Source organism: Neophocaena asiaeorientalis, unplaced genomic scaffold (assembly GCF_003031525.2).
Source record: "Neophocaena asiaeorientalis asiaeorientalis breed wild unplaced genomic scaffold, Neophocaena_asiaeorientalis_V1.1 scaffold43, whole genome shotgun sequence".
NCBI classification, from domain to species: Eukaryota; Metazoa; Chordata; class Mammalia; order Artiodactyla; family Phocoenidae; genus Neophocaena; species Neophocaena asiaeorientalis.
In genome coordinates this window covers 546221-570993 of record NW_020173674.1, presented here as the reverse complement: position 1 = coordinate 570993, position 24773 = coordinate 546221, and the positions used below count along the sequence as shown (strand labels likewise).

General features: G+C 65.5%; 1 protein-coding gene across 3 annotated transcripts; it reads left to right on the top strand.

The window, feature by feature from the left end:
• The first annotated feature begins 1809 nt into the window (after window positions 1-1809).
• CHID1 (chitinase domain containing 1) lies at window positions 1810-24468 on the top strand. Of its 3 annotated transcripts, none has more exons than XM_024748850.1 (13): window positions 1810-1911; window positions 4432-4585; window positions 5095-5244; window positions 5504-5636; window positions 6190-6234; window positions 7010-7116; window positions 7529-7590; window positions 10416-10508; window positions 15365-15466; window positions 15993-16148; window positions 23840-23920; window positions 24096-24138; window positions 24294-24468. In XM_024748850.1, exons 2-13 carry the CDS (start codon window positions 4475-4477, stop codon window positions 24390-24392), a joined length of 1182 nt encoding a protein of 393 aa, XP_024604618.1. In that variant the 5' UTR covers window positions 1810-1911; window positions 4432-4474; the 3' UTR covers window positions 24393-24468. The 3 variants fall into 3 exon arrangements, with proteins under 3 accessions (XP_024604618.1, XP_024604620.1, XP_024604619.1); XM_024748851.1 differs by having other exon boundaries at window positions 1901-2023; XM_024748852.1 differs by lacking the exon at window positions 6190-6234.
• The last annotated feature ends 305 nt before the right edge of the window (window positions 24469-24773 follow it).

Below are 24773 nucleotides of genomic sequence, written 5' to 3'. Positions count from 1 at the left end.
TTTTTAAATTTTTATCTATTTATTTATTTTTGACTGCCCTGAGTCTTCGTAGCTGCACTTGGGCTTTCTCCAGTTGCGGCGAGTGAAGGCTACTGTTCGTTGAGGTGCACGGGCTTCTCATTGCGATGGCTTCTCTTGTTGCGGAACACAGGCTCTGGGCGCGCGGGCTTCAGTAATTGTGGCGCATAGGCTTAGTTGCTCCGTGGCATGTGGGATCTTCCCAGACCAGGGCTCGAACCCGTGTCCCCTGCATTGGCAGGTGGATTCTTAACCACTGGACCACCAGGGAAGTCCAACTTTGCAGTCCTTTAGCTCCAAATATCTCTGCTCTCAAGGGATCCTAAGGCAACTAAATATCTTCCTCACTAAGAGAACTTTGCCCTTGCTGGGATCTCCTTGGCATTCCTAGGGCTGCATCCAGCATTGCCTCCTGGGGCTCTCTCCAGAGCTCTGCCTGACCTGGGGTCACTACCCACAGGTCAGGCCTCAGGGCTGAGCTGGGTGCCAGGAACGCAGAGATGCCCAGTGACACTTGACGGTTGGTACGTGACATGCCTCATCACACCCACCAGCCCCCAGCCCCTGGGAAGACCGTGGGGGTCGTCTGGTAGAAATAGGGGGAAGAGAAAGAAGGAAACCTGAGTAGGAAGAAAGAGAACGAAGTTCAGTTCGGGGAGTAACCAACCTGAGGAGCAGAAATGGGGAAACAGCCGTGCAGCAAGTCCCAGGGCTGGCCGAGCAGGGACGGGCTATGCGGTTTTCTGCAGGAAACTGCCGGGAACAGCTAGGGATGGGTGGAGGATCTGTCAGCATGTATCAAGTGTAAAATGCCTTGTGATTAAAACCGCTGGCCACTGTGCCCTCAATCTGTCCCAGAGGCGCACTGACTCCCCTTGCTGGGGCTGAAAGGTTGGGGGACGGGGGCGGTTACTGTTAGCCTCTGGAGGGTTCCAGATTTGTGGGATTTGCATGTGAGAAGTGCCACAGTTCCTGGAAGCAAGGACAGAGAGAGCACTGACTCTAGAATATGTGGGATTTACGATGTTCAGGGGCCATCCAGAGGGCCTGGAGCACGTGTCCCTGCTCCAGACAGCGTTGTGGGCACCACCATCCCCTGGATGGTGCCCAAAACCAAAGAGTGAGAAGAGCTCACCCAGGGCGACACGGGGGCTGACAGAGGAGGGCTAGGCTGGCGGGCGGCCACCAGGCGGTAGGAGGAAAGCCTGGAGAGGCGATTCCCGCGTTCAAGAGAGAACGTGGAATTCCGGATGTCTAACCTGCGCCGCCCTCCGGGCCACCTGCGGCCCTGGAACCCACGGCGCGCCCTCGTGGTCACCCACGTGGTCGCAACGCGGACGTCGCACCGGGAGGCCAGCCCTCCACCGAGCGTGCGCTGCCGAGGCGTGGGGACCGCGCGCTCCCCCGAACCCAGACCCCCGCGCCAGCTGTCGAGCGAGGGCGTTAGGTTCCCGGGCGAGTCCGGGTCCCGCGGAAGGCCGGGGTCGGCGCGCGCGACCGCCTCTAGATCCTCCCATCGCCCAAGTCTGGACCCCACCCGCCCCGGGCGGGTCTCCTCCTCTTCGCCCGCTTCCCCGCCCTGCCCAGTCCGGCCCACCCCGCCCCTTTCCGCCCACATCATCAGCCCCGCCCTGTCCACCAGGCTCCGCCCCGCCCCGGTTCCGCCCCTCGACCTCGCTCCGCCCCCATTCCCGCCCCTCTGCCTCGGCCCCGCCCTCCCCGTCTAGGCTCCTCCCCTCGGCTCCCCCCAACCCTCCCTCTCGGCCCCGCCCCCAGCGTGTCTTGCGTGGCGGCGGCCCGGAAGCTGGCGTGGCGCGGCGGCGGCGGCATGCGGGCTTTCTGAGGCGGGACTTCCGACGGCGTTCGCGAGCGTCCGGTCTCCGGGACATGAAGGTGAGCGCCGCGGCGCCGGCTGGCCGGGGTGGTGTCCGCGTCCCGCGTTCCGGCGTCTGCTTCCCCGCCTCCTACGGCCTCCGTTCCTCTCCGCGGAGTGAGCGCGCGGGGGGTGCGTGTGAGAGCGGGAGGCGCGGCACGAGGGAGAACGGGTGTGACAGCGGTGTGGACGAGGGAGTGGTATGAGCGGGTGTGAGGGAGTGTGACAGTGGGTGTGACAGCGGGTGTGGACGAGAAAGGGGTGTGACAGCAGGTGTGGACGAGAGGCGGTGTGTGAGTGGGTGTGACAGCGGGAGTGGACGAGAGGGGATGTGAGAGCGGGTGTGAGTGAGTGCGTGTAAGAGCGGGTGTGGACGAAGGACGCGGGGCGGGAGCTTGCGGGCGCGAGCGGCAGCACGTGGCGTGGCCGGCGTGGGGCCGGGACCCGGGGCACGATGGGCCGCACCGGGCTGGCTCCTTCTTGACCTCGACCCGCTAGTATCCTCCGCTCCCCGCTCCCCCTGCGCAGGGCAGGCTGCCTCAGGGTTCCTCCGCTGAGGGAACAAGACGGTGGCCCACAGTGTGGACAGAACCCGAGGTTAACGTCCGCCGGGGCTGGGGTCTTCCTGCTCTTACGACGCCTTCACTTCCAAGTGCACTCGGCCCTCCCCGCAGGAACACAGCTAGCTCCAAAATTTGTGCTCACGGGCGAGAATCTGTGACGGACCTTACCCGCGCTGTGGGGACGGCAGCATTCTGTTCACGGGACAGTCGGCTCGGGGTCCTGCCAGGTGTTGGTGATGGTCGCTCAGGGCACGGTGGTCAGCATTTCTCAAATTGCACATCACTGAGCAGAGACAGGTTTGATGGATTAAAACCAGTATCTTAAGAATGAAGTGGAGGGCTTCCCTGGTGGCGCAGTGGTTAAGAATCCGCTTGCCAACGCAGGGGACACGGGTTGGAGCCCTGGTCCGGGAAGATCCCACATGCTGCAGAGCAGCTGGGCCCGTGCGCCACAGCTACTGAGCCCGCGTGCCACAACTACTGAAGCCCATGCGCCTAGAGCCCGTGCTCCGCAACAAGAGAAGCCACCGCAATGAGAAGCCCGCACACCGCAACAAAGAGCAGCCCCTAGTCGCCGCAGCTAGAGAAAGCCTGCGCACAGCACCGAAGACCCAACGCAGCCATAAATTTATAATAAGACAGGACCCCGCTGTGCGTGTGCACTTTGTGACGATTGTACTAGGGGTCATGAGCACCGTGGTGCCCTCTGTATTCTGGCGTCTGGGAGTGCAGGGTATTAAACAGCGCTGCAGTGAGCATCTGGGAGCGTTTTCGACATAAGTGGGATGTCCCCCAAAGTGGGATTTTTGAAAAAAAAGAAACACATGTTGGAAAGTATAATATTTGTGACCACGTTGTCACCGAGAAGGTCTGATCAACATGAATTCTCAGGAACAGCTCTGAGAGTGAAGCTGCCCCAGGTCCTCAGGTCGCATCAATCTGTTAGTCCTTGCCAATGCCTGGGGGTGGGGGGGACCAAAACGCACAGCTCGCTGTCTTACCTCAGCGTCCGTTCCTTTGGTTGCTGGTGATGGTGGAGGTGGGGTCTGTGTGTTAGGGGGGGGGTCTGTATCATGGGGTGTCTCTGTGTGACACCTTTTCACGTCCTTTCTGTATTTTATAGTGGGGCATTTTTTATTGGAGTGTTTTATTTTCAGTTTGTAAGAGTTCTTTGCGTGTCACGTGTAGATGAGGAATAGAAATTCATTGTCAAGTACGTTCCAAGTATTTTCTTGTTTTGCGTATTATTTCTTTAAATTTGCTTTTCATTGGGACTTCCCCAGTGGTCCAGTGGGTAAGACTCCGTGCTCCCTGTGCCGCGGCCCGGGTTCGATGGCTGGTCAGGGAACTAGATCCCACATGCCTCAACTAAGAAGTCCACATGCTGCCACTAAAAGGTCCCACGTGCCGCAACGAAGGCCGTGCACAACCTAAATAAATATTTTTTAAAGCAAATAAATAAAAAATAAATAAATTTGCTTTTTGTTTCCTAAGTGAAAGCTTCACGTTTTTACGTAGTAAACTCTATTGATGTTTCCTATCATGACCTTTACTGTTGCTGACCTAGGTGGAAAAGCCTCCCCTCTCCAGCCCCTGTCCCTGAGTCTACGTACACAGGCTCCCAAGTTTTCTTCTAGTCCTTTCCATAGCTCTGTTATTTTGCACTTAAGCCAGTAGCTCGTAGCCAGAATATTTTTGGGTTTGAGGAGGGTGGAGAGCCAATCTTTTCCTAGTTGGCCGGCTGTGGTTAGGGCGGCCCCGAGGCAGTGGGGCAGGGCTCACCGGCCTGCAGCAAGGAAGGCCCTTGCTGGGTGTCTGAGGGATGCCAAGGCCCAGCGGTGGACTCTGGCCATTGGGGCTGGCTCAGTGCCCAGCTTAGGGCTGGGAGGCCCCAGGCACCACTAGGACCATTGCTGCAGTAGGCAGAGGGGACACCCTTCCTGCTGGGGGTCTCCACGGGCTCTGCTTTCTCTGCAGCCCCCTGGACCCCGAGGTTGGACCCTGCTGTGACACGCCCACCATGCAGGTGCTCCTCGGCACACTCTGGCTTGCCCTGGCCTGCGGCTCTGTTCACGCCACCCTGTCGAAGTCAGATGCCAAAAAGGCTGCCTCGAAGACGCTGCTGGAGAAGGTAAGGGCAGTCTGGAGATGGGCCAGAGGGCTGAGCCATCGCGCCTCCTTGCCCGCTGGGGCTGTGAGCCGAGAGCTTGGCCTCTGGGCAGCCTGCGCTGTGCTGCCCCAGGGCTCTGGCCGGCTGGCCTTGGCGGGAGCAGCTTCTGGTGCTGGGGCCCGAGGGTGCGCCTGCCCCCGCTGGGCCGACCTTCTGTGACGTGCCACGTTTCCGCCCTCACCCTGCCTCGACCCCTGCGCTCTTCCCTGCTTCACTGAGCAGATCAGACAGGAGCCACGCCGGGTTTGGCTGTGTCTTTGTGCCTTTTTTCTGGGGCAGCCCTGGGGAGGCAGAATGAGTCTTCGGGGCCTGTCAGCTCCTCAAGGCAGGCCTTTCCCTGCGGTCTCCTGCTCAGCAGCTCCGTGTTGATCCTGGGACACACCCCTGCTGAACAAGAGGACTGCTGCTGTCCCTGGGCTTCTGCCTGGGGACGAACCCTCACAGCTTTCTCCCTGCTCCTTCTGTTTCAGACTCAGTTTTCCAGCAAGCCCGTCCACGAGCGGGGTCTGGTGGTGACAGACCTCAGAGCCGAGGATGTGGTTCTCGAGCATCGCAGCTACTGCCCAGCGAGGGCCCACAGAAGGCATTTTGCTGGGGACATCCTGGGCTACGTCACGCCAGTAAGCCGGGCCCTGGGGTGGGCAGGGAGGTCCCAAGGGCAAGGTGGCTGCTCAAGTCTGTCTGCGTTCTCACCTCCCCTGGCCGCTGCCGCCACAGGGGTGTGGCGGGAGCCATGCCTCCCAGAGACGTGGCCGGGATCGCGCCAAGCGTCCTGTTCCCCGTGGTGCGGGCCGCCTTGCGGTGCCCCCATCCCAAGGCGGCTCTCAGGCCCTCTGCCCCAGCTGCAAGCAGGCTCACCCATTCTCCGTTCTCTGCCAGTGGAACAGGCACGGCTACGATGTCGCCAAGATCTTCGGGGGCAAGTTCACCCACGTCGCGCCCGTGTGGCTGCAGCTGAAGAGGCACGGCCGTGAGATGTTTGAGGTCACGGGCCTTGACGACGTGGACCAAGGTGCTCGCCCTGCTGCTCGTCTGCGCTCACCCCAGGGGTCTGGGAGGGTGTGAGTGTGTGCGAGCGTGGTGACTACCTGGCATCGACCCACATCCCTGTTGCCCTTGGGGGTTTGTACACAGCGTCCAGGGAGGAGGCGTCCAAGACAGTGTCCAGGAGGGCGCGAGGCCTGGCTGTCCTGACAGCCATGTTTTGCACCTGTGTTTGCACAGATGTCCTCCCTTTGGTTCAGAGAGAGGAGGTGTTAGCTGGTGGGGGGGCTCCCCGAGCTGGGAGGGCAGTGTGTTGGAGGACACGGCCGGGCAGCGTTGGTGCCTGGCCCCTGGATTCCCCTCGGCTCTGAGAGATGGTCCCAGGCGCCTCGGAGTCGTTGCCCCCGGAGCAGCCACTTGCCCCTGGCCCTGGCGGTCCTGCAGGGGGAGGAGGGGCAGTGCAGGGCCCGCAGACTCTCCCCTGCCCCCCTCCCTTTGTTCTCCTCCTGGCGGGTAGGGCAAGTCTTCACATGGGCAGGCGGCTGTGTCCCCACATTGACTGGCTTCTCCACGTCCCACAGGGTGGATGCGGGCAGTCAGGAAGCAGGCCAGGGGCCTGCGTGTGGGTGAGTCCAGTGGGCCTGCGGGGTCAGGGCTGTGGGCCCTTAGGCCATACGCCACGGGTGGAGGTCCTGGAGCCCCCTGTGGGTGGGTCAGTGGCCCCGGGGTCTTCACACCTGCCTGCCTGGTAACCCAGGCTGAGCTGCCTGGCACGTCGGTCACTCTCCCGACGGCTCAGAAGTGAGGCCGCCCCAGCCCGGCATTCATGGCCCTCAGTCCGGCCAGAGCCCTGTGGCCCTCCCGCCCACCCAGCTCAGCCTGCCAAGGCCAGCCCGCCTTCGCCTCTGGTCCTGCCCTCCCATCGCTTCATTCACCCAGGAGTGTTTATCGAGGGCACCTGGGGGCTGCGCCCAAGGGTGACGCTCACCCTGCCCTGCCCATCCTGGAGCTCGTGGCTGGCGAGGAAGGGACCCATTGCAAAGTGCAGTGGGGCTGGGGAGGGAGGCTTGGGGGTCTAGGGGCACATAACAGCTGAGCAGGAGGAAGGGGGCCTGCAGCTGGGCCAGCGGGGAGCCAGCGGAGGCTGGTCCAGCCGGAGGCAGGCAGGAGGCGGCGGGCGGGCCAGCATCCGGGTACTCGGGGGCCTGGTGTGCCGGGAGGAGAGGGTGCGCACCTCCGTCCTTCCCCAGCGCCCCCTGGTGCCCCTCCCTCACCCAGCCACCTTGCACTGGGATGACCTCACTGGGTGCCTGGCTGTGGTCACTCCGCTCTGGAGGCCAAGGGCCAGCCTGTGGGCAGGGCCGGCACAGAGGGTCACAGTCTCTGCGGGTCTGTCCCCAGTGCCTCGGCTCCGGTTCGAGGACTGGACGTACGAGGACTTTCAGAATGTCCTGGACAGCGAGGACGAGATAGAGGAGCTCAGCAGGACCGTCGTCCAGGTGGCCAAGGTGACGCCCGGTGCCTGCACAGCCACCACCGGCTGCCGTGGGCTCCCTCTGGCCACCGTGCATCTCGGGGGCAGGGGCTTCCCCTGGGCAATGCCCAGCTGCCGGCTACCCTCCTGGGAGGGAACCCATCCTGGTAGCTGGTGCTGGGCTGCGGGGAGGGGAGAACCCTTCAGGACCCTGGGGTCAGGTTTGGGGGAGGCACGCCAGTGGACAGGGCCCACGAGAGCCCCAGCTCCTCTGCTCCTGGCTCCTCTGGGGACGCCCACACCGCCACCTTCAAAGAGGGGCTTCCAGGCCTGCAGCTGGCCCTCGGGCTGAGGCCTGGTTGGGTGGGAGGAAGCGGGGCTGGCTCTGCGCCTCCCTCCCACCCCTTCCTCCTGGGGCCCTCCTCACCAGCCCCCATTCCTCTCAGAGCCAGCACTTTGACGGCCTGGTGGTGGAGGTCTGGGACCAGCTGCTGATCCAGAAACACGCGTGAGTGGGCTGTGGGCAGCGTGCGGGCCCCCGGGTGTCAGGAAGAGGCTGGAGGAAGGATGTGGGGGGACCTCGTGTGGGAGGAGGGCCTGCTTCCCACAGTCTGCACCTGGGGGTGGGGATGGCACCCCGAGAAAGTCGGACAGTGGCTCTAAGAGGCCCGGGGGCAGCTGCGGGCAGGTGGCCAGCTGAGACACCCACATGGTTGGCCTGATGGAGCCTCCAGGGGACTTTGAGAAGAGGTGGCCGTGCAGGGCCAGGGGCCCTTGGAGCAGGTGGCCACAGAGTCCTCTGGGAAAGGGACCTGCCGCCCAGGCCCACAGGCTTTGCATCAGCCGGCCTGGGAGGATGGTCCCCTCGAAGCAGCATCCACCCTGCGCATGAGGCTCACGGCCGGAGTGACCCGGCAGGGCGGGAGAGGGGCAGGTCCCCTGCAGGAGCCGCTGCCCCTGGTTCTGTACGTGTGCCGAACCCTGGGGGTAGCCCTGGGCAGGGCTCCTCTTCTGCCCTCCCGCAGCTGCAGGCGGTGCTCTGCTCCAGGACAGCGTCCGTGGGGTCTCCTGCCTCTCAGTGCAGGGGGAGGCGCATTGTCAAGGGGTCTGTGCAGGGGGACAGGCCTCCTGCCCGAGGCCCAGAGGAAGCTGCACGTGGAGCCAGGCGTGCCGGGGCCTCTCTGCCTGGGTGGGGGTAGGGAGACTCCACTATTGGCCTCGGGAACGGGGGTGGCCTGGACCCAGGCCCCCGGCCACGGTGCCTGCTTCTCGGTGCTCAGACCCCCGCCCCGGTGGGTGCTTCTGAAAGGCTCCCTCTCTGTCCACTTCTGCCCTGGGAGGGCCCCAAGGCTGGAGCTCAGGAGGTGGATGGGTGGAGACAGCCAGGCTGAGAGCATGGGGGATACCCACGTCTGTTGGGAGCCGACGCGGCACCTGCACGTTGGGGGCCCTGGCTTTTGGCCGAGAGACAATGCCCCCACCCCCTCGGCTCTGCCTCCGTCCTTGCTGGGTGGTGGCCCTGCTGAGGAGGCCTTACGGCGCCTTCTGAGGAGGGGGTACAGCTGGGCAAGGAGGTGCCGGAGCAGCCGGCAGCGCCTCCATACCCCGGGGGCTCCTGGCGGGGGGCCCGGAGGAGGGCGGAGGCTGGCCAGCCTGGTAGATGGCTTTGGACACTGCTGCCTGGGAGCTGCTTCCGAGGACAGGCCTGGCCGTGGCGGGCATGACAGGGACGTCCATGCTCCTGTGCCCACCTGTCACCCTCTTTAGGCTTCTGTTTCCTACCCAAAGCGCCAGGTCACCCTGGGAAGGCCTGTTTGGTGTGATGCGAGGCAATGGCACCTTGTCCACGTGCCACCCTGGGCTGCGGGTCCCCCAGGCCCTCCCGTGAAAGCCTCCCGGGGAGGAGCGTGCAGGGCTGCCCGGCGCTGGCGAGAGGCCCGTCTCCTGCATTCACACCCGGCGAGCGGGCGGGCGGGCAGCCGAGGGGAAACCCCAGGGACTCTGTCCCAGCAGACTGCCCCCGGTCCCTGCCGAGCAGGTGCTTCCCCTGGGCCATGAAGCCACCTCCCGCCTCTCACAGAGAGGCAATCCCCTGGGTGGTCCCAGAAGCCAGGAAGGCACCCAGCAGTGACAGGTGCTGACAGCTTCTGGCCTCAGGGAGGTGCCGGCCCCCTCCAGCCCGTGTGCTCCCCCGAGGGTGCCCCTGACAACCTACAGTCAAAGCCAGGGTGGAGTGACCGGGATCGCTCCCGCTGAGTAGGGGCCACCTGGGAGGCTCTGAGAGGCTGCCACAGTCCAGTGGTCAGTGCGCACCAGGCCCCATGGCAGCCTTGGCAGCACGACCGGCAGCTGTGCTTGCCCCACCCCCCTTGCTCTTTGCAGACTTGCTCTGGGGCTGGGGGCCGGGGCAGCCCCTCTGACCTTCCTGCACTTGGTGGTGGCGGGGGGCACTTGCTGCCTGTTCTCCAGACGGAGGTGGCTCCTGAGGGGCTGCAGCGAAGGACCCAGGTCGGTCACTGGACCCACAGCCTCCCAGGCACGGTGACGGTGGCCTCCGGGACTGACAAGTGCTCCCAGGCTGTGCCAGAGCCACTGTCCTGCCGGACGTGCTGCCCGCCAGCTCTGAGATACTGCCACCTACCACACGCCTAGGGTCCAGGCGACCCCGTGACACTGCTGTCTCCTCTGCCCCCTGCCTGGTGGCCCGCTGCCCGCATAGATGCTCCCCCGCCTCCAGGCACTCCCGGTCGAGCACACGCCAGCGCCCCCTCCTTATTTCCCCCTGGGGCCAAGGCACACAGAGTTCTGCATCCCGGTGTGTGCAGGGCCGGGGGTGGCTGTACGAGGGGGCTGGGCCGGCCGCCACCCTGGGGTGGGAGGTCAGGGCCCCCTGGGCACAAGGCCTCATCAGTGGAGCCGCCCCAAAGTCCTCATCTCAAGGCACCTCCCGGGTGCAGCAGGGCTCTCAGCTGAGGCGTTTCGTGGCCCAGGCTGACCTGGCCACCAGCAGGCCAGCATGCCAGGTCCACATGGGTCCTTCCTGACTCCCTGCCCGGCTGTGTGTCTGGGAGGGTCCAGAGGTGATGGGGCACCACACCGATCCCTCTCTGCTCTCCACCCTACTCTTGTGGGGACGGAGGGGGCTTGAGTGTGAGGAGGGATGGGGGCTGGGCAGGCAGTTTAGGTGGAGGGCGATCCCCGCGGTGTCTTCCAGGCCCCCCGGTGCATGCACCCAGGAGCCCGTATCTCCCAAGGCAGAACGTGGCCGTGAGGGGCGTCTGCCTGCAGCGGGTCTTGGCCCAGCTGCCCCTGACCTGTCCTCTTTCTTTGCAGGGGCCTCATTCACCTGCTCACCCACATGGCCGAGGCACTGCACCAGGCCCGGCTGCTAGCCTTCTTGGTCATCCCGCCGGCTGTTGCCCCTGGGTAAGTGCCGTGCTTGCTTGGCCAGGGGAGGCCCTTCCTGGTCACTGCCCAGCCCCGTCCAGGTACACGCTGGCCACCGCATGTGCGGACAGGGACCCTCAGTACACTCGGACACCTCGGTGGCCTCAGCGCCCTCATGTCAGCGGGTCAAGGCTGCATCCTTACACCTGAGCGCTTGAAACCGTGTCGTTTAGACTCGCTCCCCGCCCCCGCTGGTCCCTGGCGAGGCCCCCGGCACTGCGGTGCAGGGCCTGTGCCGCTTCAGGCCCCAGGAGGTCACGGCTCCCACCGCTGAGCCCAGCTGCTCATATCCTGCCTTGAGATGAGGGCTTGGGGGCGGCTCCACCGATGAGGCCTTGTGCCCAGGGGGCCCTGACCTCCCACCCCAGGGCGGCAGCCGGCCCGGCCCCCTCGCACAGGCACCCCCGGCCCTGCACACACCGGGACGCAGAGCCCGGTGAGGCAGCTCTTCCAGAACCCCTGGGACAGGGAGGTGCGGGGCCCGAGTGCCAAGTCAGGTGGCCTGGCTCCCACGTCCAGCCTGTGCTGGGCGCGGAGGAGGCCAGATCGCACAGTGAGGACTGAGGGCAGCTCAGAGCCAAGTGGCAGATCGATGGCGCACAGAGGCCCAGGGGTGCTGCCTGCGCTCTGCCTGGTCTCCGCTGGCTCCCAGGGCAGCCTGGGCCCTCAGTGCGCTGCTCTGGAAGGACCGCTGTCCGTGCATCTTGTCACCCCGGCTGTCGGCTCGCTCTGCAGCGCAGGCCGGTTAACAGGAGCAGGTGGGCAGCTCTGGGACCCGAGCTACCTGGCGACCCTGACGCTCACAGGCCGATAGCCCCGCACAGGAGCCTGCGGGCGCACCAAGGCCAAGGCCGCGGCCACCACAGCAGGCACCTGCCGCTCCCAGGTTGGCTGCCCGCCCTTTGCTTGGCCCTCGTGCCCCCAGAGTCCCCACGCGTCACCAGAGGCCTGGGCGATGGTCCCACCCAAGCCCAAGGGCCTTGGCCTCCCTCCCGACTCTTCTCCCCATCTTTCCGGGGCCCTCAGCCTCGTGTGTGCTCCCGTGTGCAACACGCGCGTGTGATAGGCTGGCGGCAGCAGGGGCCGCCGGTCCTCCTAGGATGGGGGGCCCGTTCTGGAAGAGCCAGGGGTGGCAGACACTCACAGAGCCTGTGGGCTCGGCTGCAGGTGTGGGCACCCGTTTCCGGGGTCTGCTGGTTTCTGTGATGGTTCGGGGTGGGGTGCTGTGGCCGGTGGAGCCCCGGTTGCCCTTTGTAGTCAGGGGCCGTCGGCAGAGACAAGCTCCTCGGAAGCTGGGGCAGCCCTTCAGTCTCGGCTGGGGAGAGGTTGGTTGCCTGGCTGGGGGTGGGACCCAGGGGCCTTGCTTGCAGCCCCTCCCTGCTGACACCCCGCCACTCCCCAGAGCCTCGGGCCTCGCAGCTTCTGACGGGTGCAGAGAGCAGACTCCCAGACCATGTGCTGGATGGAGAGTGTGTGTGTGTTGAGGGGGGTGACTGGGCCAGACGCCCATGGAGGGGCTGCTCTCTGGGCTTGGCCTGGAAGGGCGGGAGGGCTTGGGGCAGGGTGGGGAGCAGCTTTCCGACTGGCGCCCTCTCTGCCCAGGCGTCTAGCCTGAGCTCCTGTCCCCTAGGCAGGAAGTAGATGGTGTGAGCCAGGGCCGCTCTCTCACCCTGCGGTGACCAGGGGAGGAAGTGCCCTCCACCTGGCAGCCGAGGAGGTGACCAGAGGGAGGAGACCGTGGCCAGGGCTGGAGGCATGGGTCCTGGGCACTGCCGCTGAGCTGTGGCCTAGTCTGGCCTGCCCCTGCTGGCAGCCAGGGGTGTGTCTGGGGGGGCTCGGGCCTGGGCTGCACGCCCCCGGCTGGCGAGCAAGCCCTGTTCTCTCCAGAGGCTCTGGCGGCCTCGGAATTTGTCTCATCGTTGACTTGTTCTGCCATGCTTCTGGATAGCAGCCCCAGCAGAGGAGCCTGGGAGCCGTAAACAGTCTTTCTGGGGTTTTCTGCAGCATCAGTCGCCTCACAAAGGCTGCGCTGCCCCCCACGGGAACAGCCGCCCCAGGAGGGGCTCTGTGTGCGGTGCCAGGGCCGGCGTGCCTTTGCTGCTGTGCGCCTTGGTCTGGGGCCTCCCTCCAGGGGCTGCTGGCACAGCGGCCATTCTGACCTTGAGCCCTGCTCCCGAGGTTGCGGCTCGGCCCCTATTGACGTTCCAGCACCAGTCAGCTGGTTTAATCAGAGCCCTGGGCCGTCCTCGCTCCGGAGGGGGCTCTGAGTTAGTTCTCACCCCGGCTTCTCAGGCTGTATCTTCTGAGAATCCAGCACTCCCGGAACCCTCAGGAAAGTACTGGCCTCAGGCATGGAGGGCTGGCTTCCTTCCCAGGACCTGCCCTGCGGTGAGCTCGCATCCTCACGGGCAGGTGCCCACCTTGACGGGTGCTGCAGCCACCCCCGTAGTTTCCCATGGTTTCGGGCAGGCCATCTCCCCACAGTCAGGAAGGAGATGGGTGGGGTCCTTCTCTGGGCGAGCCTCCTCGTGTCTGGGGGGAAACTGTCTAGAGCAGCAGTCCCCAACCTTCTTGGCACCAGGGACCGGTTTCGTGGAAGACAGTTTTTGCACGGGCAGGGGGCGGGGGTGGCTCAGGCGGTAGTGGGAGCGACGGGGAGTGGCGGATGAAGCTCCGCTCACTTGCCCACTGCTCGCCTCCTGCTGTGTGGCCCGATCCTGACAGGCCGCGGACCAGTGGCACTCCGAGGACCGGGGGTTGAGGACCCCTGGTCTATAGGCCACGCCATGTCCATTGTCCGTGACCACGTGGAGAGGGGAGGCCAGGCCACACGACGTCTACCAGGGCCACCTCATCCTGCAACGCCCCGAGGAGACACGGGTGCTGCCCTAGCCCCGCCTCTGGCAGCTTCAGGGTCTTGGGGGACAGGATCCCGTGGGGCAGGCGGGCCTTCTGGAGGGGAGGGGTGCCTGCAGTCAGACGGGTAGTAACTCAGCGAGAAGCACCTGGCAGCCCCGGGTGCCCAGACACGAGGCGTGGCCAGAGGCCATGAGGTGGTCAGAGCCTTGGGAAGCAGAGGGGCTGGTGGGCCAGGGCGGCCCCTGCAGCCCTTTGGACCGCGCACTTGATGTCGGCAGGAGCCGCGGCCCCCAGCACAGTGGGCGCAGGCTGCACAGAGCAGAGCCTGCCTTTGACGGGGCTGCAGCTGAAACCAGCAAAGGTGACGGCTCGGGGAGTCATGTGGGATGGGGGCCTGCACCAGGCTCCTCCCCGAGCAGCGGACTTCTTGGAACAGTGTGACTGGGAGAAGGGGCTTGGAAAACTCCGTTCTCTCTGACCCCCGTGGCCGTTGTTGAGAGTGTTTGTCTAAGAAATAATCGGCCAGTGAAAGTGAGGCTGTTTGCTGTGCTGAGCAGGTTTGAGCAGAAGGGTTTCTTTTTATGGGGTGAGTGAGGCCAGCAGGGTAGCAGGCCTCCTGGTGCCCACCCCCCCGCTGAGTTCGTTGCTTCTGCCCCTCTGCCTGCCTTAGTCCTGTCCCTCGCCGGCCTCCCCTTCACACCTGGTACCAGCGCTTCCAGGACCCCTGGGGGTGGGATCCCCTCTCCCAGTTGAGCAGGGAATGTCTCCTGGAAGGCCCCGGTGCTGCAGTGACCAGGACGTGAGACACAGGGGCATACTCCCTGCCGGGCCACTGAACTGCTCCGCTCGCAACCCTGCCTCCCCTTGTGAGCCATCGAATCCAGAAACGGTAGGGCTGGGTGTCCGTGGGTTCCTGAGCGAACGTCCACCTGGGGACGGGTGAGCTTTTGAATTGTGGAAACATCTTCCTGGAGCTGATGGCATCCGCTCTTTGTGGGGTGCGCCAGGCCCCGAGGTGCCAGGCCCTCCTCACACAGGCCCGTCTCCATCTCTGGGGCTGAGCCGGGAGGAAAACGCTGCCTGCCGGGCCTGGCGCCTTCTAGCTGACTTTAGAGGGCTGGTCTGGAGTGTGGCCACAGGGAGCATGGCTGTCACCGCCCGGTGGAGCATCTGCGCCCCAGGTGTGTCCCCGAGCTCCCTGCCGCGGCAGGTGCCCACCACTGAGTGTCGCTTTGGGGTCCTGGGGTCGTTGGCTGGTGCTGCTGGTCCTCAGGTCCCACAGGTGCCTCATGTCTCGGGGGGGCCTGGGCCGGGCTGCCTGGACCCTGTGGAACCAGTGACCATGGCTGAGGTCCACACGGTGGGCCACCCCTGCCCCTGCCCAGGGATTGGAGGTGCTGGCTGAGAAGAGGGATTCTCTCTCTGCTCACATGTTGGGGGGAGCAGAGGGCCCCGACCCCCTGGGACAAGGTTGCAGTCCTAGGGGCTGCTGCAGGCAGAGCGGGTGGGCTAGCAGACCAGGTGTGTCCAGCAGACAGGCCACCTGGGCTCCCGCCTGCCCCAGGCCTGAGGCTTTGGGAGGGAGGGCGCTCTGCTCATAGCACCGTGCTCGCAGCTGAGATGAAGCGGGGCGGGCCTGGGGCACCTGTGCCCACGTATGGATGGGCCCTCCCGGAGCTGGGCTAATCGCAGTCTCCAGTGCACTGGGCAGGAGGGGAGCCGGGTCTCTGCTGGACCTCCAGCATCAGGCTCTGCCCGTCAGGACCCAGCTGCGGGCCATCCCCTGTAACCGAGCGCTGGGCCACTCTGCAGGGAAAGTGACCTGAGGTGTCTTCCTGGCGTGGGGGAGGAAGGCGCGTGAGCTGGGAGCCCACACGGCCGGCTTGCCGTGCCGTCTGCTGAGCCCAGGTGTCAGCTGGGGCGGGGCTGGACGGGCTGTGCGAGCTGGGTGTGGTGACCGCGCCGTCTCACTGCAGGACCAACAAGCTGGGCATGTTCACACACAAGGAGATTGAGCAGCTGGCCCCTGTGCTGGATGGCTTCAGCCTCATGACCTATGACTACTCCACGGCACAGCAGTGAGTGGGGGCACCCCGGGGCCCCGTGCGCTCTGGCTTGGCGCAGAGATGCTCCCACGACCGGGGGCCTGGACGCTCAGGCAAAGTCCAGCTTCCCACAAGCCTGCTCAGGGCCACGCTTTGTCAGCTCTCGGTTCCAGGCACATGAAGGGCCCGGTCTCGTCGTCCCAAAGCCCACGATTGGCCTTGCATTGGGCGACCTCCTTTTTGGAGCCGCGTGACACAGGGCAGCGGGCACCCCCATGGGAACGCCACCCCGGGTGTCCATCCACGCCTGTGCGGTCCTGGCCGCCACGTGGTGGCTGTGGTGCCGGGCCTGCCTCGCTGCCCAGGAGAAGGTGCTCCCGTGGCCGGGGCGCCGTGCTGCTGCCTCTGTCCGACTCAGCTTCACCTGAGCCTCTCAGCTGACTGCAGGGGCCTGCCTGTCTGCTGCCGTCCTTCCCACTCCGTGTGTGGGCCCCACCCCAACCTGGGGCGCCCTGAGGCCTCTGCCTGCCGCTGAACCCACTTCTCCTTGGCCCCGCAGGGCCGGCCCCAGCGCACCGCTGTCCTGGGTGCGAGCCTGCGTCCAGGTCCTGGACCCCAAGTCCAAGTGGCGGAGCAAGATCCTGCTGGGACTCAACTTCTACGGCATGGACTACTCGGCCTCCAAGGACATCCGCGAGCCTGTCATCGGGGCCAGGTGAGCCGGCGGCTGCCCCATGCCAGGTGGCTTCCTGTGCCGTCTGCCACGGCACTCTTGTGTCAGGTGTGTGTCTCCCAGAAGTGGGGGTGCGGTGAGGAGGAGGCCTGGCAGGGTCTGACCACGTACCAGGCGCCTGCAGGGTGCCCTCTCTTCCCCTGGGTCGGCAGGGGTGTGGCCCCCATCTGGCCCGAGCAGCACACGGCCCCCCGGCCGCCTCTCCGTCAGCCTGAAGGACGCCCTTCGTGTTGCTTGCTATGCATTTCTACCAGTGTTGAATCCTCTTCCGTTTTATCTTGCTGGGTTTTGGGGAGATGTTTGTGCCGGATGTGGGGTTCTGGGTTGCCAGCTTGTTCCAGGACCTCGGTGGTGTTGCTTCGCCATCTTCCCGTGCATTCTGTCCCACGAGACACGCGTCACCCGGTTACTCCACACGTATCACCACCAAGCACCCCTGCGCTCTGATTGCCAGGTGCCTCTACATAGGCTTCTTTACATTTTTTCCATCTGGTTTCCGTTGAGTTTTTAGATTTGTGTATTTATCCTTTTCATCATACGTGGGAAGGTTATAGTCTATTTTTTCTAGTATATTTCTTGTCCCTCCCTTTCTCTCCTCTTCTTCCGGGCCCGTGAGTACTCGTGTGTTAGGCCAGTCTGTTTGTCCCCCCATCCGCTGACACTCATTTTATTTTTTTGGCTTCTGTTTTCTTCTGTTCAGTTTTCCTTGCTGTCTTCAAGCCCACAGACCGTTTCTTGGTCGCGTCTCGTCCGGGCTTTTCCTTCCCACGTGTCGTAGTAGCTCTCTTGTCAGGCAGTGCGTTTGGGGCTTAGCCTTTGCGTGTCCTCTTAGCACTGCGTGAGGATGGTTGCCTGGCGTTGGGCCCGCCTGGGGTCCAGTCAGCACTGTCCCCTTCCCGTGGTCCCGTCGAGCCAGCTCTCTGTGGGCCTCTGCCCCGGGCTGGACGCTGTGAGTTTCGTTCTCTTGGCTAGGTGTTGGGCATCTGGGGTTCCTGACCCTCTGCTTTCACTCTGGGTGCCGTTACGTCCCCTGGACACCAAGAGTTGTACGCTTCTCTGAGGGACCTGGTTCCGTCAGCAGAGATGGTCCCGAGGCTGTGACCTGAGCGCGTGTGCCCACTGCTCCCCACTGTTTGCAGGGTCACCTGCAGGCTTGCTTGCCGCAGGGACACGCGTGTCAGCCCAGGCAGGGGTCAGGTGCCGAATGCCAGCTGCCCACCGGGCTGTCCGCGCCCGTCGTCCACAGTGACTCCCTCAGGTCTGCCCTGGGGGAGAGACAGAGGCTGCTGGGTTGGCCCGTGCCTGGACTCGTGGGTCCTGGAGGGCTGCTCCCGGCCTGCCCCCGCAGTGGGGCGGGGCTCCCGTTTCCTGGGTCCCTTTTGTGCTGGAGGCAGGGCCTCCAGGACGAGGAGAAGCGGATTGGGCCCCTCCAGGGGTGGGACGTCGGAGTCAGCCGTGCCTCCCCGACCCTGCCCGGTGCGCACAGCTGGTGCTAGGGCCTGGGCTCCAGCGCAGGCCTGGGAGCCCCTCCTCCCTGGGGCCTGCCCCTCTGCTGGGGGAGCCCTGTGGACGGCGGGAGCCGGGCTGGCAGGCGCTGCCCTGGAGCAGCCCAAGCCTACCCCATGTCCCTGCAGCAGAGGGGCTCTCGGCCCCCGGCGCCTGTGCCTTGGATCCGCTCCGCCCATCTGTCCTCCCTGTCATTGCTGCTGTCTGTTCCTTGTGTGCTGCCCCGTCCCCACCACAGCCTTTCCAGACGTGGGGCTCCTGGCAGCGTCCCTGACAGGGTGCCCGGCTCGGGGGGCATCGGGCAGAGCTGCGTCTGGAGCTTGGGCTCCCAGCACCAGGCCCTAGGGCTTCAGGAGCTGGAGTAGGAGGGCATTTTCTCCTGCTGCAGAGGTGGGGTCAGTAGCCAGGGTCGCCCACGTGAGGCAGAGCCAGAGGGACCCGGCGCCCCACCTCTGCTCCAGCCCCCGGCTTTGCTGGCCCGGGCCTACGGGCAGGGCAGGAGGTGTTGGGGCCTACAGGCAGGGCAGGAGGTGCCACCCACCTCTGCTCAGGCCGCCACACAGGTACCACGGCCGGGCTTGAGCCACAGAAGTGTCGTCTCCAGCCCTGGAGGCTGGAGTCTCAGACCCAGGTGTGGGCAGGGCTGGTGCTCCTGAGGCCTCTCTCCTCGGCGTGTAGACAGCCGTCTCCTCCCTGTGTCCTCACGGGGTCGTTGCTCTGTGTATGTCTGTCTCCTGACTTCCTCTTATAAGCACACAGTCCTGTGGGGTTAGGGCCACCCCAGGGTACCTCAGTCATCTTACATTAAACATTTCTTTAAAGGCCCTACCTCCAATTATAGTCACATTCTGAGGTTCTGGGGGTTAGGACGCAACATATGAATTGGGGGGACACGGTTCATCTCTAACACCGCCTGAGGAGTGAAGAGCTGTAATTTCCTTACTAAACGTGTAGCTCACGAGGTGGAGTTTTTGCAGCCATTAACCCAGCTCATGGGGCCCGGCGACAAAGGCAGCACGCGGCCCTTGCCAGTTCTGAGGAGGGGCTGGGAGGCAGAGGGGGGGTCTGGTTATGAAGGTGTGTGTTTAGCGAGAGCACAGGTGCGCACGTACACACACGCATACAGGCTGCCCCCAGCCAGGGACGGAAGGCTGCATCGCCCCATCCGGGCCCCACCCCAGCTGGGCGTGTCCCCCCACCAGACGTGCCCCCACTGATGACAGCCAGGCCTGGAGGCAGAGGAGGGAGGTGGGCCTGTGCCGGGGCGGTGGAGAGGCTTCCCCCAGGCCCGGGGGCATGGCTGGGCTGTGTGTCAGGGACCGCCCAGCCCAGACCTCCTGGAGGCCGCCACCCACCTCACCTGGACCAAGCAGGTGCCGGCTCAGCAGGGCCGCCCAAGGGGCCAAGCAGGCTGAGTGCCGGCGGCAGGGCTGCGGCTCCCCCCCTCAGGGGCACATGGAGGTCAGGCAGCGGCGCCTGCTTGGGTCCTACCCGGTGAATTTGTCCTGTGGAGGGGCTGAGGGGGGCCCGGGTGGAGTCGACAGGCCTGTGAAGGGCTGACTGCTGTCTCCGGGGGTCGCGTCGGCGTCTGGGGGGTGCCGTGGTGTGGGGATGCCCGGAGTCCCCCCCATGCGTGGGTGGTGGGGCTGCTCCCCGCCTGAGCTGGGGAACTGGCACGTCGCCAAGCTCCTCTCCTTCCCCAGGCCTCAGCCCTCCCACGGGATGGGGCCAAGGTTGGGCGGGTGCAGTGAGACCAGGTCTGGCGGCTCCCGGACGCTCCTCAACCCATGGTGGGTGGGCCCGCAGGACCCCCCACACCCGGCGCCCGCACCGAGGCTTCACCCTCCCGCGACCCGAGTGCCCCCACCCCACCGCTTCCTCCTCCCTCCCAGGGCCCTGGCCGGCCATCTGCCGCCTGCTGCCCGCACCCTGGGTGAGCCTTGGACAGGGGGTGGGGCCCCCAGCTGGCCCCTGGGGTTGCACTTGACCTCCTTTGTCCACAGCCTGATTTCTTCCAGCCCTTTCCCGGTGGGCAGGGCAGGGTTGACCCCTGGGCTCAGGGCCTTGGGGCTCTGGGGGTCATGGGGAGAGGCCTCTCCCAGGGCTGGTCAGCAGCCCTCCCCCTCCCAGGGCCAGGTAGTTCGGATCTGGGGAACCAGATGGGCAGGCTTAACGAGGCCGCCTGCGGGTGAATGCCTGTTCAGGGGAGAGAGGAGAGGGGAGGGCTGCCTCTGCAGGGGGTGAGCGTGTCCACCCAGGTCCGGCCCCCCCAGAAACACAGCTCACCAGCATGCGCCCCCCAGCTGGTCTCCACCCTGGAGCTCACTACAACAGCCTCTGTTCCCTGAGCAGATGACAGGCCAGGTGGGAGGGGCAGGTGAGTCCCATGGCCGCCGGAGTCTCTCCATCTCTTCCGCTGACAGAAGCTCAGGCCAGCCTGGCCCAGGATTATCTGCCTTCCCGTCTCAGCATCTCCAGCGCTGAGACCCTGGCCTTCTGTGGCAGGTGTCCCTGGCCCCCTCAGGCAGTGGGGGATTAGCAGCCGTACCATCTGCTCCCTCGCCCGCGGAGCAGGGGCGGGAGGCAGGGGCGGGAGGCCGGCAGCTCTGTCAGGCCGGGGCTTGGCCTTCTGGCCTCCATCAGCCAGGCCCGCCTTCTGTGCCTGCCGCAGGGGGAGGGGCGGAGGGCAGGCTGTGTGTGCAGGTTCTGGGTTCTCCACTGACCCCCAAGCCTCTGTCGGCCTTCCCTGGGTGACAGCAGACCCCATCACGACCACGGCCGGGCTCTTGTGTGCGTGGCCTCGTCACTCCCCAACTTTGAGGAGTCTGGGCAACTGTGAAACACCCCAGGAGGGGCCAGGGCTCCCCCGCCTGCAGGCTCACGTCACCCCACGTGCAGTTCTGCATGCTGATCCGTGGGTCCCAACGGCTGCCGAGCCCCCATTCTGGGAGGCCCTCCCACTGCCCTGGCGGCCAGGGTGCCCGGCTAGTCCCGTGAGCACCCTCAAGCCAAGTGGGCACCCATACTCCTGTATCTTTGGGACCTACAGCCCCACCCTGCCTGGTCTCTCCTGCCCCTGCCTCCCAGGGACCTCAAGAAGAGCCAGCCCCAGCAGAACACGGCCAGACGGATCCCCGAGGGCAGGCCATGTCTGGCAGAACCCCTGCCCCTGCTTAGAGGCCTCTTTTTGGGCCAGGGCACCAGAGGTCAAGGGCACAGAGGCTCGGGGAAGCTCTCCCTGTGTGTCCTGCGCCGGGGTCTTGCTCTGCCTAGGGGCGACTGGTGGTGCCTGGTCCCAGGGCTGCCTGTCGCCACTCCCCCGTGGTTCTGGGCCTTCTCCGCCCCTGCGCCGCGCTCTTTGCTGAGGTCCTTGGCTTTTCCCCTGGCTTGTGTGATCTCGGAGCCTGTCCTGGTCCTCTCCAAGCATCCTGCTCCTGCTTCCCAGCCGGGGTCTCCCCACGCTCCTTTGACCCTGCCCGCTTTCACAGTGCCTCTGCTCAGGGTATCTGCCAGCCCTTGCGTCGGAGGCACAGCTGGGAACGGTCCCACTGCCTGCAGGTGGGGGCCTGGGACCCAGGGGCAGGGGCGGGGGGCACCTCCTTACGTCACCCGCAGCGGCGCCCACTGGACCCCCGTGTGGGCCTCCGGCGGGGGGCCCTACCCCTTCCAAGCACCCCTTTCCGGCCCAGCCTGGGAAGGCCATCACCAGGGGCCGTGGAGTCCTGGCCGCATGCTGCAGGGGCTGCAGGGGAAACCGGGTCAGGGCGGACGGCCCTTCTCGGTGCCCAGGAAGGTCACCTGCCCAAAAGGTGGGCCAGCAAGTCAGGTGCCCCCCCGGGGCATGCCCAACCCAGGTCCTCAGGCCGGCTTGGAAGCGGTGCCATCCGGGGCAGGTTCCAGCCGTGGGTCACAGTGCCAGCGGCCTCTCCACCCAGGGCACACAGGTGGCTTAGACTTGGCCAGATGAGGTCAGGCCCTTCAGTTCTCGTGGGGTCACAGCGGAGAGCACAGGGCACCGCAGGCCCCGCCAGCCAAGGCAGAGGCCTCGCTAGGCTTTCTTCCTGGGGTGGGGTGTCCCCTTCCTCCTCCACCCCCCCATCTCCCTTCTTCCCCATCACCCACACCTCACCCACACAGCCTGATCACCTCTCTTCGGCTGGTCTCTGCTCGCTCCTCTGGAAACTGGGGGACGTGCACCTCGTCTCGGTGCCCTGAATCCTCCACCCACCCGTTTGGTGTGTCTTCGTCTACAATTCTGTCTGCCATTCCTTGAACCCTTCACTCCAAAGCCCGAGAACTTTTTTGAGTGGGGGCGGTGTGAGTCACGCGCCGTACACCCCCCACTGCAAAGCGCACACCTGTGCGGCATTTAGTCCGTTCTCAGGGTTGTGCAGCCGCCACCTCCAATTCCAGAATGCTTGGTAGCAGCCCCCCACCCCACCCCACCCCTGGGGCACTAATCTGCGTTGCCTGTGGACTCGTCTCGTCCGGACATTTCGTGGAAACAGAGTCACCCGGCGTGTGGCCAAGGCCTTCCGCTTTAGTTCAGGGAAACGCTCAGGGCCCATTGGTACCGATTCCCTCCGTTCATCCCCACCCCGCCCCGGCTTCCTCCTCCTCCCAGGCAGGCCCCTGCCACCCCGACCCCTCAGCCCCCATGGCCCTGCTCTTCCTCCTGGACCGCCTGCCTGGGAGCCGCCTGCACAGCTGTCCCTCCGCCCCCACCCTGGCTCACACCCCGCTCTGCTGCTCCACGTTCCCGGGGCTGCATCCAGGCGAGTGTGAGGGCCTGTGTGGTCCCCGCCCTGGCACTGCCAAGCCTTGGCCTTCAGAGGGGAGGGACCAGGTGCTCTCAGGGGTCTGGCTGAACCCCCAGCCTCAGCCGCCCCCGCAGCCTCACCACCTCCAGCAGGTAGCAGATTTTGAGGCGAAGCCCCGGAGGAGGAGTGCACAGCCAGAGCTCCCCAGACGTGAGGGCCCAGAGCCACCTGCCCGCCAGCATCTGCCCTGGGCCTCAGGGGCTCAGGGACAGGTTGGGTCGGGATGCCTCACCCTTCCCCACACATCCCATCCCCGCACATCCCACACCTGTCTCAGCCACGTGGCCGACGCCGGATCAGAAGCTGCAGATGACATCAAGCATCCCAAGAGCGTTGCGCTAATGAAGTATAACGCAATAATCTTGGACGATTCGAGCTGGTTAATGGGGGGCTCTGTCCAGCCCCGACCCACTGCCGACGTGCAAGGTGCAGCCTGGAGCACCGCAGCCCCCTTCCTGGGCCCAGGCTGCAGGTCTCCGGCCTGTCTGGGCATCGGCTGCGTGCCAGGAAGACACGGGGTGAGCTGGAGACCCCAGTTGTCCTGGCCATGCGGCACCTTAGGCACCGGCCTGTCCTCTGTGTGTCCTCTGTTGGGCGGGGAGGGGTTCTCAAGCCCTGCTCCTGGCAGTGAGGTGGGGCCTGCCGTGGGCTTAGGGCAGCTGTGTCCACAGCAAGGAGGCAGGCCGAGGACAACTTGGCCTCTGAAAGGGCCCGGAAACCACTGCCCTGGACTGTTGTCCGCCCACCCCCGGGGGCGGCGGGGGCAGTGCCGAGGCTGCCCCCAGTTCTCGTTCATCCTCAGGCCTGCAGCTGGCCCCAAACCTCCCCCGCAACTCCAGAAGTTGCTGCTTCTCCTGCAGCAGGTGCAGTCTCCCTCAGGCCGACCCCGGGAGCGCCTGCCTGCACCACCGGCCCAGCAGGCGCTGCGCCCACAGCGCGGGCGCCCGCGCTCCACCCGCACACCATGCCGCCAGCTCAGGGCGCGGCGTGAGCTCTGAAGCACGGCCACGGCCTCTGCTCACATCTCAGCAGCCTCTCGGGGTCTCTGTCCCCCTCCTACCCCCAGTGAGGACCCGGCTGCTGCAGCTCTGGCCCGAGTGTTCCAGACCCCATCCCATGGTCCTGCTTCCTGACTTTTCTTCGTGTCTGGGCCACACGCGTGGCCCTCCCACCTGGCCCAGTGTGCTGCAGGCACTTCGCAGACCATCGGGGGATGGGATGACACCCCGCATCCTGCTGCCCTCTGGTGGCCTCACCCCTTCCGTGATGGCAGAGGCCACCTCCACCCTGTCCAGGTGCTCGGGTGGGCAGGGGAGGGCCCCCGCACCCACACCCGGCCTCCCCCAGGTACATCCAGACGCTGAAGGACCACCGGCCCCAGATGGTGTGGGACAGCCAGGCCGCAGAGCACTTCTTCGAGTACAAGAAGTGAGTGTCCGGGGGCAGCCCCAGGTGATGCGGGCCTCGAGCTTGGCCTCTGCCCCTGAGGGCCGGCCTGGCCCGAGGAGGGGCACCTGAGGCTTTGGCTGGAGCGGGGTGGGGCTGGGAGAGCAGAGGCGGGTGGGAGTCGGGCTGGCGGACTGAGGGTTCTGCTGTCTTGCAGAAGCCGCGGTGGGAGGCACGTCGTCTTCTACCCGACACTGAAGGTGCGTGTGCGTCCTGACGCTGGTCATGGGGGCAGCAGACACAAGCCCTTCCCGAGCAACCCTGACCCTCAGCTTGGTTGTGGTGGGCAGGGGTCGGCAGGTGGCCCACGGTGGGGCAGGCGGGCAGGGCGGGGCCGACACTCCCACTGCTTCAGTCCCTGCAGGTGCGGCTAGAGCTGGCCAGGGAGCTGGGCGTCGGGCTGTCCATCTGGGAGCTGGGCCAGGGCCTGGACTACTTCTACGACCTGCTGTAGGCCTGGCCTGGAGCCGGCCTGAGCTTTTCCAAGAGACAGAGGGAGTGACAGGCAAAATACAGACTCTTCCATTTTCCGTGCTGTGTGCGCTGCGGCCTCGGGCGGGGTCAGGGCGGCCTGGGACCCCAGGCTCCTCATCAGTGATGGGGCGGGCAGTCCGGGGGGTGGGGGGCAGCAGGCTCTGAGGATGCAGGCCCCTCTGGCCCAGCCCTGGCTGTCTGCCCACTGGTGGCCGGTGACGGCGAGACCCACAGTCCCCACCCCACAGGCTGGCAGGGAGTCCTGCACGGCCTGCAGATCGCTGTGGGTTTGGAGGCTCCGGGACAGCCCCAGGCTCCCCGACACTTGGACACTCAGGCGGGCGTCACCCCAGGGCCGTGC